This window comes from Amia ocellicauda, chromosome 11, assembly GCF_036373705.1.
Source record: "Amia ocellicauda isolate fAmiCal2 chromosome 11, fAmiCal2.hap1, whole genome shotgun sequence".
Classification (NCBI taxonomy): domain Eukaryota; kingdom Metazoa; phylum Chordata; class Actinopteri; order Amiiformes; family Amiidae; genus Amia; species Amia ocellicauda.
This window is the reverse complement of record NC_089860.1, coordinates 1514494-1531655: the sequence shown is the minus strand read 5'-3', so window position 1 is coordinate 1531655 and position 17162 is coordinate 1514494. Positions and strand designations below refer to the sequence as shown.

General features: G+C 42.5%; 1 protein-coding gene across 2 annotated transcripts in view; it reads right to left on the bottom strand.

Annotated features, from left to right (window-relative positions):
* The window catches only part of LOC136762823 (nuclear factor NF-kappa-B p105 subunit), a 59639-nt gene that overhangs the window by 4660 nt on the left and 37817 nt on the right, over positions 1 to 17162 (bottom strand). For both annotated transcript variants that reach the window (XM_066716362.1, XM_066716363.1), the window contains one exon: positions 4742 to 4819. In XM_066716362.1, coding sequence (XP_066572459.1) covers positions 4742 to 4819 — 78 coding nt within the window. The remainder of the gene's footprint in view (positions 1 to 4741; positions 4820 to 17162) is intronic.

The window sequence follows — 17162 nt, the reverse complement described above, 5'->3', positions numbered from 1 at the left end:
TAACACGGAAATGATAACGATACACTACTGTACTGCTCTGCACCATTACATTGACACACACACAATATAGAAAGAAGGTTGCAATGTTAATAGCAATTGCCACTAATTGGTTGATTTAATTGCCACAAGAACCCATACAACTATTCAATGTAATGTTTCCTAGGTTTTTCGAAAGGGAGATATGGCCAATTTCATATATAAATAAGTATATATAGATATACACTCACCTAAAGGATTATTAGGAACACCATACTAATACTGTGTTTGACCCCCTTTCGCCTTCAGAACTGCCTTAATTCTACATGGCATTGATTCAACAAGGTGCTGAAAGCATTCTTTAGAAATGTTGGCCCATATTGATAGGATAGCATCTTGCAGTTGATGGAGATTTGTGGGATGCACATCCAGGGCACGAAGCTCCCGTTCCACCACATCCCAAAGATGCTCTATTGGGTTGAGATCTGGTGACTGTGGGGGCCAGTTTAGTACAGTGAACTCATTGTCATGTTCAAGAAACCAATTTGAAATTATTCGACCTTTGTGACATGGTGCATTATCCTGCTGGAAGTAGCCATCAGAGGATGGGTACATGGTGGTCATAAAGGGATGGACATGGTCAGAAACAATGCTCAGGTAGGCTGTGGCATTTAAATGATGCCCAATTGGCACTAAGGGGCCTAAAGTGTGCCAAGAAAACATCCCCCACACCATTACACCACCACCACCAGCCTGCACAGTGGTAACAAGGCATGATGGATCCATGTTCTCATTCTGTTTACGCCAAATTCTGACTCTGACCATCTGAATGTCTCAACAGAAATCGAGACTCATCAGACCAGGCAACATTTTTCCAGTCTTCAACTGTCCAATTTTGGTGAGCTTGTGCAATTTGTAGCCTCTTTTTCCTATTTGTAGTGGAGATGAGTGGTACCCGGTGGGGTCTTCTGCTGTTGTAGCCCATCCGCCTCAAGGTTGTACGTGTTGTGGCTTCACAAATGCTTTGCTGCATACCTCGGTTGTAACGAGTGGTTATTTCAGTCAAAGTTGCTCTTCTATCAGCTTGAATCAGTCGGCCCATTCTCCTCTGACCTCTAGCATCAACAAGGCATTTTCGCCCACAGGACTGCCGCATACTGGATGTTTTTCCCTTTTCACACCATTCTTTGTAAACCCTAGAAATGGTTGTGCGTGAAAATCCCAGTAACTGAGCAGATTGTGAAATACTCAGACCGGCACGTCTGGCACCAACAACCATGCCACGCTCAAAATTGCTTAAATCACCTTTCTTTCCCATTCAGACATTCAGTTTGGAGTTCAGGAGATTGTCTTGACCAGGACCACACCCCTAAATGCATTGAAGCAACTGCCATGTGATTGGTTGGTTAGATAATTGCATTAATGAGAAATTGAACAGGTGTTCCTAATAATCCTTTAGGTGAGTGTATATAACATTTACGCAACAGCATAATGAAACTTGTAATACTGTCACATCAGTCAATCATTCATTACTAATCACAGATCACACACGCATGACGCAATTGGATTGAATGCGCACCATATTGCCATCTATACAAGAGAAAGTGGACTATTATGACAATTAAAATTATAATGGCAGATATCGATGCCTGCGTCCTTCTCCTTGCCTGAAGGCGTGGAAGACGATGCCAGCCCTACACTTTCAGATCCATCGGAACTTTCTGGACCTTCCGATCACCTATTAATAACACGTTATCGGGTTGATAGACACAGCATAGCGTTATTGTGTCACCTGCTGAAGGATAAATTGAATAATAGATTTGCACGCAACCATCCTCTCACTGTGGAGACAATTATGTGCCGTGTTAGCCTATTATGCTACAGGCTCCTTTCAAACTACAGTAGGGGACGTGGTGGTAGCGCCAACCACTATCAGCAACGCTATCACAGCTGGCACTGTGGAAAATCAATGATGTAGATTGACATATATACAGTTATATTACATTGTCATATTACAACGTGTACTGTAAAGAATATTTATATGGATCAGTGGCGTAGCCAGGAAAATGAGGGCGAGGCATAATGAGGGATTCACAGCGGGGGTCTGGGGGTCCCCCACCAGCGATTCTGAGTCATTTCGGAGTCGAACAACTCAATATCTCCATAAAATATATATTTGCTTCACAACCACATATCACAATGGGACACATCCAGTGAACAATTACACATCAACCGACATTATGCAGGCAGACTAGGGGCCATATTGAATCAAATCTTTGACCTACCCGCTAATACAAAACTCAGGAGGAGCTGAGCTGCAAGAATCCATCCTGCGACTCTTCCGCAACTTTTCGTGTTCGCACTTTGCGAACATTTTTTTTTAAATCCTGCCCATAGTCCTAATGTGACAATGACTGCTGAGGTAGGGAAACTAAGACAGCCTCCAAACATTTAGACAATTATGGGTATTGTGTGGTATTTATTACTACTGCATCCACAATATTGTGTTTGTACTGCAATACTATGTATATGAGCCACGTTGTATGCCCCCTCTGCAGCAGACACAGGTCTACACCTGTTACGTCACAGATAACATGTATGTTGAGGGAGTAGCAGCTGCTTCCACCCGTGTAGGTGCCTGGATTGTGACATGGGTGCAGTCAATGACACCTGACATCATAAAACCCAAACATTCTCTCTTCTCTGTTTGCTCTGGTAATGGGGAATTGAATGTGTTCCTCAGTATGTCACAGCAACATGATTAAGAACCAGTCAAGGTGGCAGCCAACTGGGTGATCCCCACTGTATCACCTGCTACTGTCCCTGTAGCCAGGACATACATACAGACAGACACTCAGCTATTCAGATAATGCAGCACTATGCAGGTTTGTTCTGGCCAGGTCATTATGCAGCATGACATTGATAATTCAGCATCTCTCGGTTGAGACGATACCTGGATACAATTTGTTCATTGCTGAGCTCCTTATACAGATGTGCTCACATTTTTTGGTACCCTTACAGCTAATTGAAATAATGCTTCATTCCTCCTTAAAAGTGATTAAATTAAAAGCTATTGCATCATGTATACTTGTATGCCTTTGGTATGTCATAGAATAAAGCAAAGAAGCTGTGACAAGTGATTAATTATTGCTCATTCTACAAAGAAATTCTAAAATGACCAGGACACATCTGTTGGTACCCCTTAGAAAAGATAATAAATAATTGGATTATAGTTATATTCCAAACTAATTGTTTTTTTTAATTAGTATCACACATGTCTTGAATCTTGTAATCAGTCATTCAGCCTATTTAAATGGAGGAAAGTAGTCACTGTGCTGTTTGGTATCATTGTGTGCACCACACTGAACATGGACCAGAGAAAGCAAAGGAGAGAGTTGTCTGAGGAGATCAGAAAGAAAAGAAAACAATAGACAAGCATGGTAAATGTAAAGGCTAGAAGACCATATCCTAGCAGCTTGTTGTTCCTGTGACAACAGTTGCAAATATTATTAAGAAGTTCAAGGTCCATGGAACTGTAGCCAACCTTCCCTGAACGCAGCCACAAGAGGAAAATCGACCACACATTTAAAAGAAGGATAGTGCAAATGGCAGAAAGGTGAAGTTCAGTTTCTGATCGCACCATCCATTGCTTTTTGAGCAAAAGTGGCCTCCATGGAAGAAGACCCAGGAGGACTCCACTTTTGAAAGAAAAACATAAAAACACAGACTTTGCTAGAATTTGCTAAAATGCATATGGACAAGCCACAATCCATCTGGGAGAATGTCAGATGAGTCAAAACTGGAGCTTTTTGGCAAGTCACATCAGCTCTATGTTCGCAGATGAAAAAATTAAGCTTTCAAAGAAAAGAACACCATACCTGCAATGAAACATGGAGGAGGCTCGGTTATGTTTTGGGGCTGCTTTGCAGCATCTGGCACAGACTGCCTTGAATCTCAAGAATTAAACTGAATTACATCTCAAGACTATTAAGGCATTCTGGAGTGAAACGTACTGCCCAGTGTCAGAAAGCTCTGTCTCAGTCACAGGTCATGGGTCCTCCAACAGGATAATGACCCAAAACACACAGCTAAAAGCACCCAATAATGGATAAGAACAAAACATCGGACTGTTCTGAAGTGGCCTTCTATGAGTCCTGATCTGAATCCTATCGAACATCTATGGAAAGAGCTGAAACTTGCAGTCTGGAGAAGGCATCCATCAAACCTGAGACACCTGGAGCAGTTTGCTCAGGAAGAGTGGGCCAAACTACCTGTTAACAGGTTCAGAAGTCTCATTGAGAGCTACAGAAAACGTTTGATTGCAGTGATTGCCTCTAAAGGTTGTGCAACAAAATATTAGGTTGAGGGTCCCATCATTTTTGTCCATGCCATTTTCATTTGTTTTATTATTTACAATATTATGTTGAAAAACAAAATCAAAAGCAAAGTCTGATTTCTATTAAATATGGAATAGACAATGGTGGATGCCAATTACTTTTGTCAGTTTCAAGTTATTTCAGAGGAAATTGTGCATTCTTCATTTTTTTTGGAGGGGTACCCAACAAATTTGAGCACATCTGTATGTGTGCTCATATCTTTGTCAGGGTTGCTGTTGCTGGGCATACAGTGCAGCATTACTGTCCAAATGTTCACAAACATGCTGCATGCTACAAACCATGTTTCCCATTTTTATTTATTGATTGATTTTTTTATTGCCATTCAGTAAAGAAAGACTGCTATTGATTGCAAGAAGGGAAGTACTCACCTAGCAGATGTCCATTTGTTCCTCGATGTCTATTATTTTCAGCCATGTCTGGCATTTTCCTCTTGAGGCAGGATCTGTCTTTAGATTTTAAAACCAAAGTTTATATATGAAACTGTTGACTGTGCCGTTATGAGTTGGGAAAAACATGTTTAACACATTTCGGCTGTTAGAATTGTATGCAAGAAGAGTTTCTAAAAATAACAGAAGGCTACACTGGCAACGATCCAGTCTCCTGAAGATTTGTAATATCATGGCTTCATGTATATGAATTATGAGGAGCATGACCTATTATCTCTCTGTTAAACAGCTTACCTTGTCTTTTATTAGAACAGATATGTTGTTTTTTTAATCCCAAACATTCAGAACTTCACGAGGAAAAAATGATATATGCCTTAGTCTATCCTAGTCCATATCCCCTTCAAATTCTTCTTTCAAGTGTTGCATTTTGTGAAGTATGGAAAGTTAAATTAATGTGACCTGAGTTAAATTAAAGTGACCTGACCTGAGTAAAACTTTAAACAATGGAACAATGATTATTTATGCAGAACCTTTACTGTATTTTTCCAATTATTTTTCAAACACTTCCTTTAACAAGCTATGTTTAAGTATTTCACTTTATACATACTGTGCAGCTGTCTCAAGTTGTCTTGTCATTATCTGTAGTAATTTATATTTTTTGGGACTGGGGGTGCTATTCAATTGAATTAAAAAATTCCAAACTGGATCCAAAATAAATCTGAATTGTCCCCGACTAATGTGTAAAAAGACTCCTTGCTTTTGTATTTTATTACATTTGCGTATATTAACTGTTTTACATTAACATTAAATTTGAATTTTAAATGTGCAGATCATGGCTTTTGCATAATGTCAAATCCTCTGGAAAATTGTAATATTGCTCACTCTATAAAATATGTACAGGAACAAGTGATTGTTGACATTGTAGTCTGGATGCAAAATTGTTTCGCCAGTGTTGTCTCAGTTGAAATAAAAAACAAATAAAAAGAGAGTGAATCTTTCCTCATTTCCTTCAAATGAGGAGTATATTTTCCGATAGAAATAGTTTGTACAAGTGACAATTGTGTCCATTAATTTGTATAAAGAACTTTGAACTTAGTGAATATGTATATAATTATGTTTGCTAACAGTTGAAGGCCTATAAAACTATACTATAACAATGAAATCATTTTTCTTTGTTTCTTTTCTTTTCTTTCTTTCCTTCATTTTATGTATATCCATCTATCTCAATAATCTCAATAATACTTGATCTTCATAAAACACAAAATTAGAATCTAGTTAAATACCATGCATTAGCATATACTAGCACTATGTTGTGGGCCCAAATTATGATTGAAGGCAAATTCTGTTCCAGGTATTCTCGAAATGGTGTAATATTTGTTATGCTTCAAATTCAAAATTATTTTGTTAGTGCTTAAGTTAACATTTACATAATTCCATCATTTTCAGCAATTTACATCCTTAAATTACTACAAAATGTGTGCATGGTTTCAATATGAGATTGACATTTGCTATTAATTTGTCAAAAGTTGAAATGTTCAGTTTGTGTGCTATGGACATGTGCAGTATTATAACATGAGCATTTGCATCTCACAACTGGCATTCTGCCCTTGCTATTCCATGACCTCATTTCCATTGTGAAAATATTTTTGTTCTGAAATTGTTGATGTTGTGTGTATGTAGTCATTTTGCACTTCAATGAGTATTCCGTTCAAGTTTTAGAAGGGGTATATTTGTTAAGCGTTTTTTATGTTGGTGGTAGAATTTTAATTGTCCCAATGATTTTGTCATTACAAATTGCAGGTTAATATGCATTGTCCACAGCAATGTTGTATTTGTATATCACAGTCATGTATGCTCTATTCATTTTAATGTATTTATTTTTTGTTGTTTGATCTTTGTTAAACAGTGTTTTCTTGCCCTCAACATTATTTATCCAATCCTTATAAGATATGGCTTGAAGATGCTTCTTCTGCTTGCTCCTAGTGCTGCCACCAAGGGCGTTTTTCAGGAAACAGGTGGGTAGTGTCATACTTTTAATATGCATTTTTTAACAGCTGGTTTCCAAGCTGTGACTCAAATTCATAATAGATGTAGTCATTTTGTTTTAATTATTTTCTCCAAAAGGTTGGTCAGTTAGTAAACAATATTAGTGTTAATATAAATACATGAATATACACTCACCTAAAGGATTATTAGGAACACCTGTTCAATTTCTCATTAATGCAATTATCTAACCAACCAATCACATGGCAGTTGCTTCAATGCATTTAGGGGTGTGGTCCTGGTCAAGACAATCTCCTGAACTCCAAACTGAATGTCTGAATGGGAAAGAAAGGTGATTTAAGCAATTTTGAGCGTGGCATGGTTGTTGGTGCCAGACGTGCCGGTCTGAGTATTTCACAATCTGCTCAGTTACTGGGATTTTCACGCACAACCATTTCTAGGGTTTACAAAGAATGGTGTGAAAAGGGAAAAACATCCAGTATGCGGCAGTCCTGTGGGCGAAAATGCCTTGTTGATGCTAGAGGTCAGAGGAGAATGGGCCGACTGATTCAAGCTGATAGAAGAGCAACTTTGACTGAAATAACCACTCGTTACAACCGAGGTATGCAGCAAAGCATTTGTGAAGCCACAACACGTACAACCTTGGACAGTTGAAGACTGGAAAAATGTTGCCTGGTCTGATGAGTCTCGATTTCTGTTGAGACATTCAGATGGTCAGAGTCAGAATTTGGCGTAAACAGAATGAGAACATGGATCCATCATGCCTTGTTACCACTGTGCAGGCTGGTGGTGGTGGTGTAATGGTGTGGGGGATGTTTTCTTGGCACACTTTAGGCCCCTTAGTGCCAACTGGGCATCGTTTAAATGCCACGGCCTACCTGAGCATTGTTTCTGACCTTGTCCATCCCTTTATGACCACCATGTACCCATCCTCTGATGACTACTTCCAGCCGGATAATACACCATGTCACAAAGGTCGAATCATTTCAAATTGGTTTCTTGAACATGACAATGAGTTCACTGTACTAAACTGGCCCTACAGTCACTAGATCTCAACCCAATAGAGCATCTTTGGGATGTGGTGGAATGGGAGCTTCGTGCCCTGGATGTGCATCCCACAAATCTTCATCAACTGCAAGATGCTATCCTATCAATATGGGCCAACATTTCTAAAGAATGCTTTCAGCACCTTGTTGAATCAATGCCACGTAGAATTAAGGCAGTTCTGAAGGCGAAAGGGGGTCAAACACAGTATTAGTATGGTGTTCCTAATAATCCTTTAGGTGAGTGTATACAGGTTGGTGTATCCCTGTTTATTTTGAAATTTCAATTTTATTTGACATTAAGGTTGGACAATGAAAATTGATAGACTGCATCTGCAAAGGCATTCTTTGAAAAAGAGAATTGCACCCAAAGGAGAAGTTATGTCAGAAGGAGCTTTAAGAATAATTTATAACAAAGCTGCCGATAGACCCCTATGTGCTGTCACCCAGTTAAGGTCATACTTTTAACTATCACAATTCACAGAGACCCTGCCTCTCTGCCCAGAAATAGAGATTCAGGTACAACCTAATAACTTTGGGTATTATCATCTTTTTTAGACTGGGGTTGCATACACAACCTGTCATTCTCTCAAATCGAGAATAACATCCAAATTGGATTATGGGATACCATGTCCCCAAGCCGTCATGAGGAAGGCTATTGACAGAGCCAAGGAAGTCACATCCAAGACCAGCAGCCTAAATGGATTCAAGGCCTCATCTGGGCACTAAAAATTAATCATGTCATATACAAGGCAGAGAGCCACCAGGGGCCCCTGCACACAGCCAATCAAGAGATTGACATCACAGGTCATGTTTAATTGAAGAAAATAGCCGAAGGGAACAAACTGGCATAAGGAAGCAACATCCCAGGGGTACAGCCTACCAGGACGAAGGACACCATAGAAGTAAGGTGGGAGTCACGGAGAACTGGACTCCACCAAAAGGAACAGTATGATAATAATCAGGAACCTTAGCCTAATAGGTTACTGTAGTTCAACTGAAGTCAACACTGTGTTCCCAAAAGAGGAAACTGGGCAGAACAAATATTAGTCATAGTGGCTCCTTGAAACAGTGTCTAGGACGAAGGTACCAGCACGTGCCCAGGAACTCAGACTCATAGGCCATAGCAATCGTATTCACAATCCAGTTGGATAGGCATTGTCTAGACAATGCAGAAACGCATTGTTGCAGGGATCTGTCATGACATATTCTCCTGCTGACCCACCCCGAGGGTTAGGTTTGAAGGGCTCCAACACCAAAAGAATGCCTTCCATCACGATGTCATCGATGCACTCACAGAATATTGATATGGCGAAAATGGCAACCATCTTCTCCAGCAGGCCCAACTTGTGGAAATGTATGAGAACCAATGCCATGTGTGTCACATGAGCTCTCGTAAGCGCACACAGATCAGCCAATCTGGATGATGCATCTTGAACCATAGCACCTTCAGATGTTGGTTCAAGAGTCTAAGATCTAAGATCTCAGTCTTTTTTGGGCACCAGGAAGTAGTTGGAATAAAACCCTTTGTGCATCAGTGAGGGGGGAACCTTGCGAATGGGATGCTTCTCTTGCTACACCAAGATCTCCTCAAGGAGGGCCTTGTGCTACTGGTTGTCCTTCATAAACTTCCCCTAGGGTTAGGAACACAGCCCTAAATGGGACCAACAATAACAAACGTCGCCAGGCTAGGATCGCTTGCAATAGGCAAAAAAAAAAAAAACAGACGAGTTCATAGTACTTACAAAATTATATTTTAAGTTTTAATTGTAACAACAGCAAGTCATTACTGAAATATAAGATAGACAACTTAAGACAGTATTTGATCCCCTGCTGATTTTGTACATTTTCCCACTGACAAAGAAATGATCAGTCTATAATTTTAATGGTAGGTGTATTTTAAGAGTGAGACACAGAATAACAACAAACAAATCCAGAAAAACGCATTTCAAAAAAGTTCAAAAAAATAAATTGATTTGCATGTCAATGAGGGAAATAAGTATTTGATCCCCTATCAATCAGCAAGATTTCTGGCTCACAGGTGTCTTTTATACAGGTAACGAGCTGAGATTAGGAGCACTCTCTTAAAGGGAGTGCTCCTAATCTCAGCTCGTTACCTGTATAAAAGACACCTGTCCACAGAAGCAATCAATCAATCAGATTCCAAACTCTCCACCATGGCCAAGACCAAAGAGCTGTCCAAGGATGTCAGGGACAAGATTGTAGACCTACACAAGGCTGGAATGGGCTACAAGACCATCGCCAAGCAGCTTGGTGAGAAGGTGACAACAGTTGGTGCGATTATTCGCAAATGGAAGAAACACAAAATAACTGTCAGTCTCCCTCGGTCTGGGGCTCCATGCAAGATCTCACCTCGTGGAGTTTCAATGATTATGAGAACGGTGATGAATCAGCCCAGAAATACACGGGAGGATCTTGTTATTGATCTGTGTAGGACCCGAAATTCTGCAGCACCCGCAAGGTCCCCCTGCTCAAGAAAGCACATGTACAGGCCCGTCTGAAGTTTGCCAATGAACATCTGAATGAGGAGAACTGGGTGAAAGTGTTGTGGTCAGATGAGACCAAAATCAAGCTCTTTGGCATCAACTCAACTCGCCGTGTTTGGAGGAGGAGGAATGACCCCAAGAACACCATCCCCACCGTCAAACATGGAGGTGGAAACATTATGCTTTGGGGGTGTTTTTCTGCTAAGGGGACAGGACAACTGCACCGCATCAAAGAGACGATGGACGGGGCCATGTACCATCAAATCTTGGGTGAGAACCTCCTTCCCTCAGCCAGGGCATTGAAAATGGGTCGTGGATGGGTATTCCAGCATGACCATGACCCAAAACACACAGCCAAGGCAACAAAAGAGTGGCTTAAGAAGAAGCACATTAAGGTCCTGGAGTGGCCTAGCCAGTCTCCAGACCTTAATCCCATAGAAAATCTGTGGAGGGAGCTGAAGGTTCGAGTTGCCAAACATCAGCCTCGAAACCTTAATGACTTGGAGAGGATCTGCAAAGAGGAGTGGGACAAAATCCCTCCTGAGATGTGTGCAAACCTGGTGGCCAACTACAAGAAACGTCTGACCTCTGTGATTGATTACAAGGGTTTTGCCACCAAGTACTAAGTCGAAGGATTCAAATACTTATTTCCCTCATTAACATGCAAATCAATTTATAACTTTTTTGAAATGGGTTTTTCCTGATTTTTGTTGTTGTTATTCTGTCTCTCACTGTTAAAATACACCTACCATTAAAATTATAGACATAAGAACATAAGAAAGTTTACAAACGAGAGGGGGCCATTCGACCCATCGTGCTCGTTTGGTGTTCATTAATATCTAAGTGATCCAAGGATCCTATCCAGAGTATTTTTAAATGTTCCCAAACTTTCAGCTTCAACCACATCGCTGGGTAGTTTATTCCAGATTGTGACTACTCTCTGTGTAAAGTAGTGTCTCCTGTTTTCTGTTTTGAATGTCCCCGGGTGCGTGTGTCCTTGCTGATCTGGAAAAGCTCCTCTTGTTTGATGTGGTCGATGCCTTTCATGATTTTAAAGACTTGGATCAAGTCCCCACGTAGTCTCCTCTGTTCCAGGGTGAAAAGGTTCAGTTCCCTCAGTCTCTCCGAGTAGGACTTTCCCTTCAGACCTGGAATAGGTCTGGTTGCTCTCCTCTGAACTGCCTCTAAAGCAGCAATATCCTTCTTGAAGTGTGGTGCCCAGAACTGTACAGTATTCCAGATGAGGTCTAACTAGTGCATTGTACAGTCTTAACATTACTTCCCTTGTTTTAAATTCTACACTTTTGACAATATACCCTAGCATTCTGTTTGCCTTTTTTATTGCTTCCACACATTGCTTGGATGGAGAAAGTGAGGAGTCCACATAGACTCCTAGGTCTTTCTCATGCGTTACTTCATCTAGATCTGTACCTCCCATAGTGTTATTATAGTGGACATTTTTGTTACCTGCATGTATTACCTTGCACTTGTCCACATTGAATTGAGTGTCAGCCCACAACTGAATATTATCTAAGTCCCTCTGAATAGCCTGTGCTGCCAAGATTGTATCTGCTGAGCCACCTATTTTAGTATCATTTGACGTTTGCTAACTATCCCAGAGTCCAGATCATTAATATAGATTAGAAAAAGCAAAGGCCCTAGTACTGATCCCTGTGGAACTCCACTAAAAACCTCACTCCAGTTAGAAGTGACTCCTTTAATTGACACCCTGTTTCCTATACATCAACCAGTTCATAATCCATCTACTTACATTGAACAAATATTGAAAAAAGCTCTTTGCATTGGTTTTAGCTCCAAAAGCTATGTTTCTTTCTATTTCCCTCTTTGCTTTCCTGATCCCTTTCTTAAGATCTCTTTGCAGCTCAACATATTCTATGTATTTTGATTCGTCACCATCCCTTTTGTATGCGCTATACAACATTTTCTTCCTCTTTATATTTTTTTGCATACCTCTATTAAACCATTTTGGCCAGTGTTTTTTGTTCCTCAGTTTGCTAAGTTTTGGTACAAATTGCTCCTGAGCCTCAAGTAGTATATTCTTAAAATATACCCATCCATTTTCAACTAACTCTGTATCCAGTGTGCTCCAGTCTACCTCTTCTAATTGCCGTCTCATACCTTCAAGGTTTGCTTTTCTAAAATTGTAGACCATTGTTTTAGACTTGGACCTTGTTTTTTGAAAGAATGCCTCAAAGCTAACCATATTGTGATCACAATTTGCCATTGGTTCTCTAACTACTGTCCCCCTGACTCTATCTTGGTCATTTGAAAAGTCAATACATGTGCTCTCTCTGGTTGGTTCCCTGACAAATTGAGTTAGAAAGCAGTCATTTACCATCTCAACCATTTCTATTTCTGCTTCTGTAGTCCCCACTGGGCTTTCCCAGTCTAAGTTTGGGAAATTGAAATCCCCCATTATAACAGCCACATCCTTGCTACATGCAGTCCTGATTACACTGTACAATGCAACATCTTTCTGAAAATCTGAGTTTGGTGGCCTGTAACACACTCCTACCGCTAATCCTCCAGATCTCTTGTTCAAAAGTTTCACCCACAAAGATTCTGTTCCGTTACTGGGATCTAATACAAGTTCTTCTGCCTCAATGTCATTTTTCACATATAATGCTACCCCACCCCCTCTTCGATTTTGCCTGTCTCTCCTAAACTGTGTGTATCCTTCCAACTTGTATTCATCCCCATCATTTTCTGTAAGCCATGTTTCTGTCACTCCTACAGCATCATAGTCACACGCCAGCACTGTGGCTTCCAAGTCTAACATCTTGTTCCTTATACTCCTGGCATTGAGGTACAAACATTTCAGGACTTTCCTACTGGCAGTTTCCCTTGGTTTTCTTTCCTTATTGGAACATCTCCCATTGTCAGAGCTCCCTGCCCCCCTGGTTCCTAGTTTAAATGATTCTCAATTTCACTGCACATACGCTCTCCCAATGCATTAGCCCCCCTTCTGTTTAGATGTAGACCGTCCAGTTTGTACAGGTCCCATCTATCCCAGAAGAAAGACCAATGCTCCAAAAACCTAAACCCCTCTTCCGTACACCAAGCTTTCAACCACGTGTTAAACTTTCTAATCTCTGCCTGTCTCCCTGGCCTGGCACGTGGTACCGGAAGTATTTCAGAGAAAACTACCGTTGAGGTTCTGCTCTTTAGTTTTGTTCCTAACTCTTTAAATTTGTCTTGCAGAACCTCTGTCATACCTTTTCCTATGTCACTGCTTCCAATGTGGACCATGACCAGTGGATTCCCCCCGGCTTTGGCCAGTAGCCCGTCTACTAGTTTAGGGAGATCTGCAACCTGAGCACCAGGCAGGCAAGATACCATGCGGGTCTCCTTGTCACTAGAACACACTGTGTGATCTGATCATTTCTTTGTCAGTGGGCAAACGTACAAAATCAGCAGGGGATCAAATACTTTTTTCTCTCACTGTATGTTAAACTAAATCCCAGAGAATATGGAGGGCCCTCTCAGCTGAGAAAACAAAAAAAAGGCTTCTTATCTTAGGATGCCGAAAAACAACAAATGGTAAAAGTATAATCTTCCAGGGGTTGGCTACTCTTCTAGCCTTTCTAATAAAAAACACAAACAAACAAAGGTAGAGGTCGACAATGAACGACAGCAGCATAAACAAAAATATTTAGTAATATTTGCTAAGTAATGCTCTACAATATGTTCAAGTTTTGTTTAAAATACCTCTAATGCAAGCAAACAGTGTACAAAACAAAAAGTGAGGCCATGGAGCCAACAGGAGAGAGCAAAAACAAAGAATGACAAACAAACAAAAAAACAATTACTGCATCTTTCTAGTATTGGGAACAAAACAAAGGCCTCTTCTATTCCAGTCCTCAATCTCGGCATATATCCCTGCTGGTCAGGTGTACACCATCAACTTATCAACGGATGGGTGGAATCTCATTTAGGAATCTCACCTGGGTGAGAAGGAAAAAGAAAGAACACAAAACATACCAATACACCCAAAAGAGGGCAGCAAAACAGAGTTTCATCACACAAGGAATCGCTGATTTGTATAATTTTGAGCACCCAGGCATCCTGTCAGAGGTTACTAGAAGCTTCCAGGGTCTAGGGGCAGATAGGGGTGAAGGATGTGGTTGGGCCTGCAGCCCGGGCTGGCCACACAGTTGGATTAACTGCCGAAGTCTTCTCGAATGCCCCTGGGCGAGGTCCTGGATACAGAGACCGCTCCTGAGCTTAGAGGGCCTAAACCATGGCCTCAGAAAAAGCGATGAATATAAGATGAAATATGTAAGGCCCTATCCAGTTAGGTACATACTTGGCCTGAGTCAATCAGAAATGGCATTTTGCTGCAATCAGAAAGGCTAAGGCTCAACCAGGGTGTCCATTGCGGACGTCAGATCTCTGTGAGGGGCTGTATCTGGTGCTAGTGCCTGATGTACACAGGGCCAGCAGGCTGCTGGTGTTCAACAGCCTAGTTGCCTGAGCCTATGTGAAGTAGGCCTTCTGCAGAAGATCCTCAGAGACCTTGCACTGCTTGTTGGGGCAGGTAAAATCCTGGGGCTCCACCAACATCGATGGGAGAGACACCATTACTGCATCCACAATGAGTCCATCTGGAGGCAGGCTGGGGTTGTATTCTTTGCCAGAGGTGAAAGGTCCAGCATTACAGTGGTGGATGCACACAATAATTGTTTACGTGGTTACTTGTTTAGCTACGAATTATATATCTTGCACCTTTATTGTAATAAGAGCTGCAACTGTTTGTTAGTTAATTTAGCAACTTACGTAGCACACTTGACATGCACTTTCTGTAAATCAGAAGTGTTAAATTGTAAGCTGTGATTATTTAGCATTTATTTAGCATTAATACAAGCTATTGTTCAGTGTAACTGCGTGTTTCTGGCATGGTCTTTGTCTGTATTCAGTTATAAAGCGGCCATTAATTGTGCTATTAACAGTCCTGCATGGGAGGGAGGGCCATCCTGACAGCCTTGTGTCATTCAAATGCAACGCAGGTGTGCGCTGTCCTAATTAGTTACAGGTGAAGTACTGTATTTAACAGCCCCCTGGCCCTCTGCGCCAGCAGTCAGCGCCAGCAGCCTCAGTGCCCCATCTCCAAAGGGCAATTACTCTAGCTCCAGTGAGGAGAAGACTGTGAGGAGACGCCGCACAGCAACAGCAACAGCAGGCAGCCATGACGATCTCTGATTCCTGTCGTGCTCTCTCCGTCTTCTCGGCATGCACCTGCATGCCATTGCTTCCCTAATCCCTCTAACCTCATCTCTCTGCCTCTCCCCTCCTCCCTCCCCTCTACTCCACTCTCTGGAGGCCAGTGGAACTGCCACTCAGCTTTCAACAAAGCCGATTTCACCTCCACCTTCGCCTCCCACCACTCCCTGGATTTCCTCGCTCTCACAGAGACAAGGATCTCCCCGGACAACTCAACCACTCCCTGCCTTAGCCTCTCTCTTTGTCCTGTCCCACTCCCCTCATCTTACCGGGCGGGGAGGAGGAACAGGGCTCCTGCTCTCCCCTTCTCTCCTCTTCTCTGTCCCCCCCTCTCTCTCCTCTATCACGACCCACAGCTTTGAATTCCATGCAGTGGAACTCACCTCTCCCTCTCACCTCTTCTTCTAGTTCTCTACCGTCCTCCCAGTCCACTCGCCTCCTTCCTGGATGAACTCGACTTTCTTCTCTCCTCCCTCCCCTCGTTGTCCTCACCTACCATCCTCCTGGGAGACTTCTACATCCACCTCTCCAATCCATCCCACTGTGCCAGATTTCTTCCTCTACTTCACTCCTTCAACTTCTCTCTCTCCCTGTCTCCCCCTACTCACAGGGCTGGCTGCCAGCTAGACCTCGTCTTATCTAGAGGCTGCTCCCTTTCGACACTCTCCGTAACACCCATGGACATCTCAGACCACCACTTAATCTCCTTCTCCCTTTTGCCTTCCATCCCTCCCCACTCCACCCACTCCCTGTCACCTTCCGCCATAATCTCTGCTCTGTCTCCCCCTCCACACTTGCTTCGACTGCCCTCACTCTCTTACGTTCCATTTAATGTTTTTCCCATCTATCTGTCAACTGTGCTCCCACCTCTTTGTTCTCCTCCCTCACCTCCTCACTTGACTCTCTCTGTCCTCTCACGTCTCGTCCTGCCCGTCCCTCCCCTCCTCAGCCTTGGCTCTCTGCTGTTCTCCGCTCAACCCGAACTAGTCTGCGTGACGCCGAACGGAAGTGGAAAAGGGCAAAACTCCCAGCTGCCCTCGAATTCTACTGCTCATTACTGTCTACATTCTCCTCCTCCCTCACCTCAGCCAAGAAATCTTACTTCCAATCACTCTTTGAATCCACTGTCAACAACCTCCAGCAAACTCTACTCCACCTTCTCCTCCCTCCTTAGCCCCCCTCCCCCTCCTCCTCCCTCATCTCTCACTGCTGATGATTTTGCCTCCTTCTCCTCCTCCAAGATTGCAGACATCCACAAGCTCTTCAACAGTCCCCCCTTCTCTCCCATCACACCCAAACCTCCCACCGACCAAGCTTCCTTTTCTTCATTCTCACCTCTCTTGGACTCTGACGTTTCCGCTCTCCTCCTACGTCACAAACCTACAACGTGTGCCCTGGACCCTCTCCCTTCTTGCCTCCTCCAAGCGACCGCTCCTGATCTACTCCCCTTCCTCACTCCTCTCTGGCTGTTTCCCCTCGGCATTTAAACAAGCTGCTGTCATCCCACTCCTCAAGAAACCAACCCTTGACGCCACCTCTCCCCAGAACTACCGCCCTGTCTCCCTACTCACCTTCCTCTCAAAGACTCTCAAGCGGGCGGTCCACCGT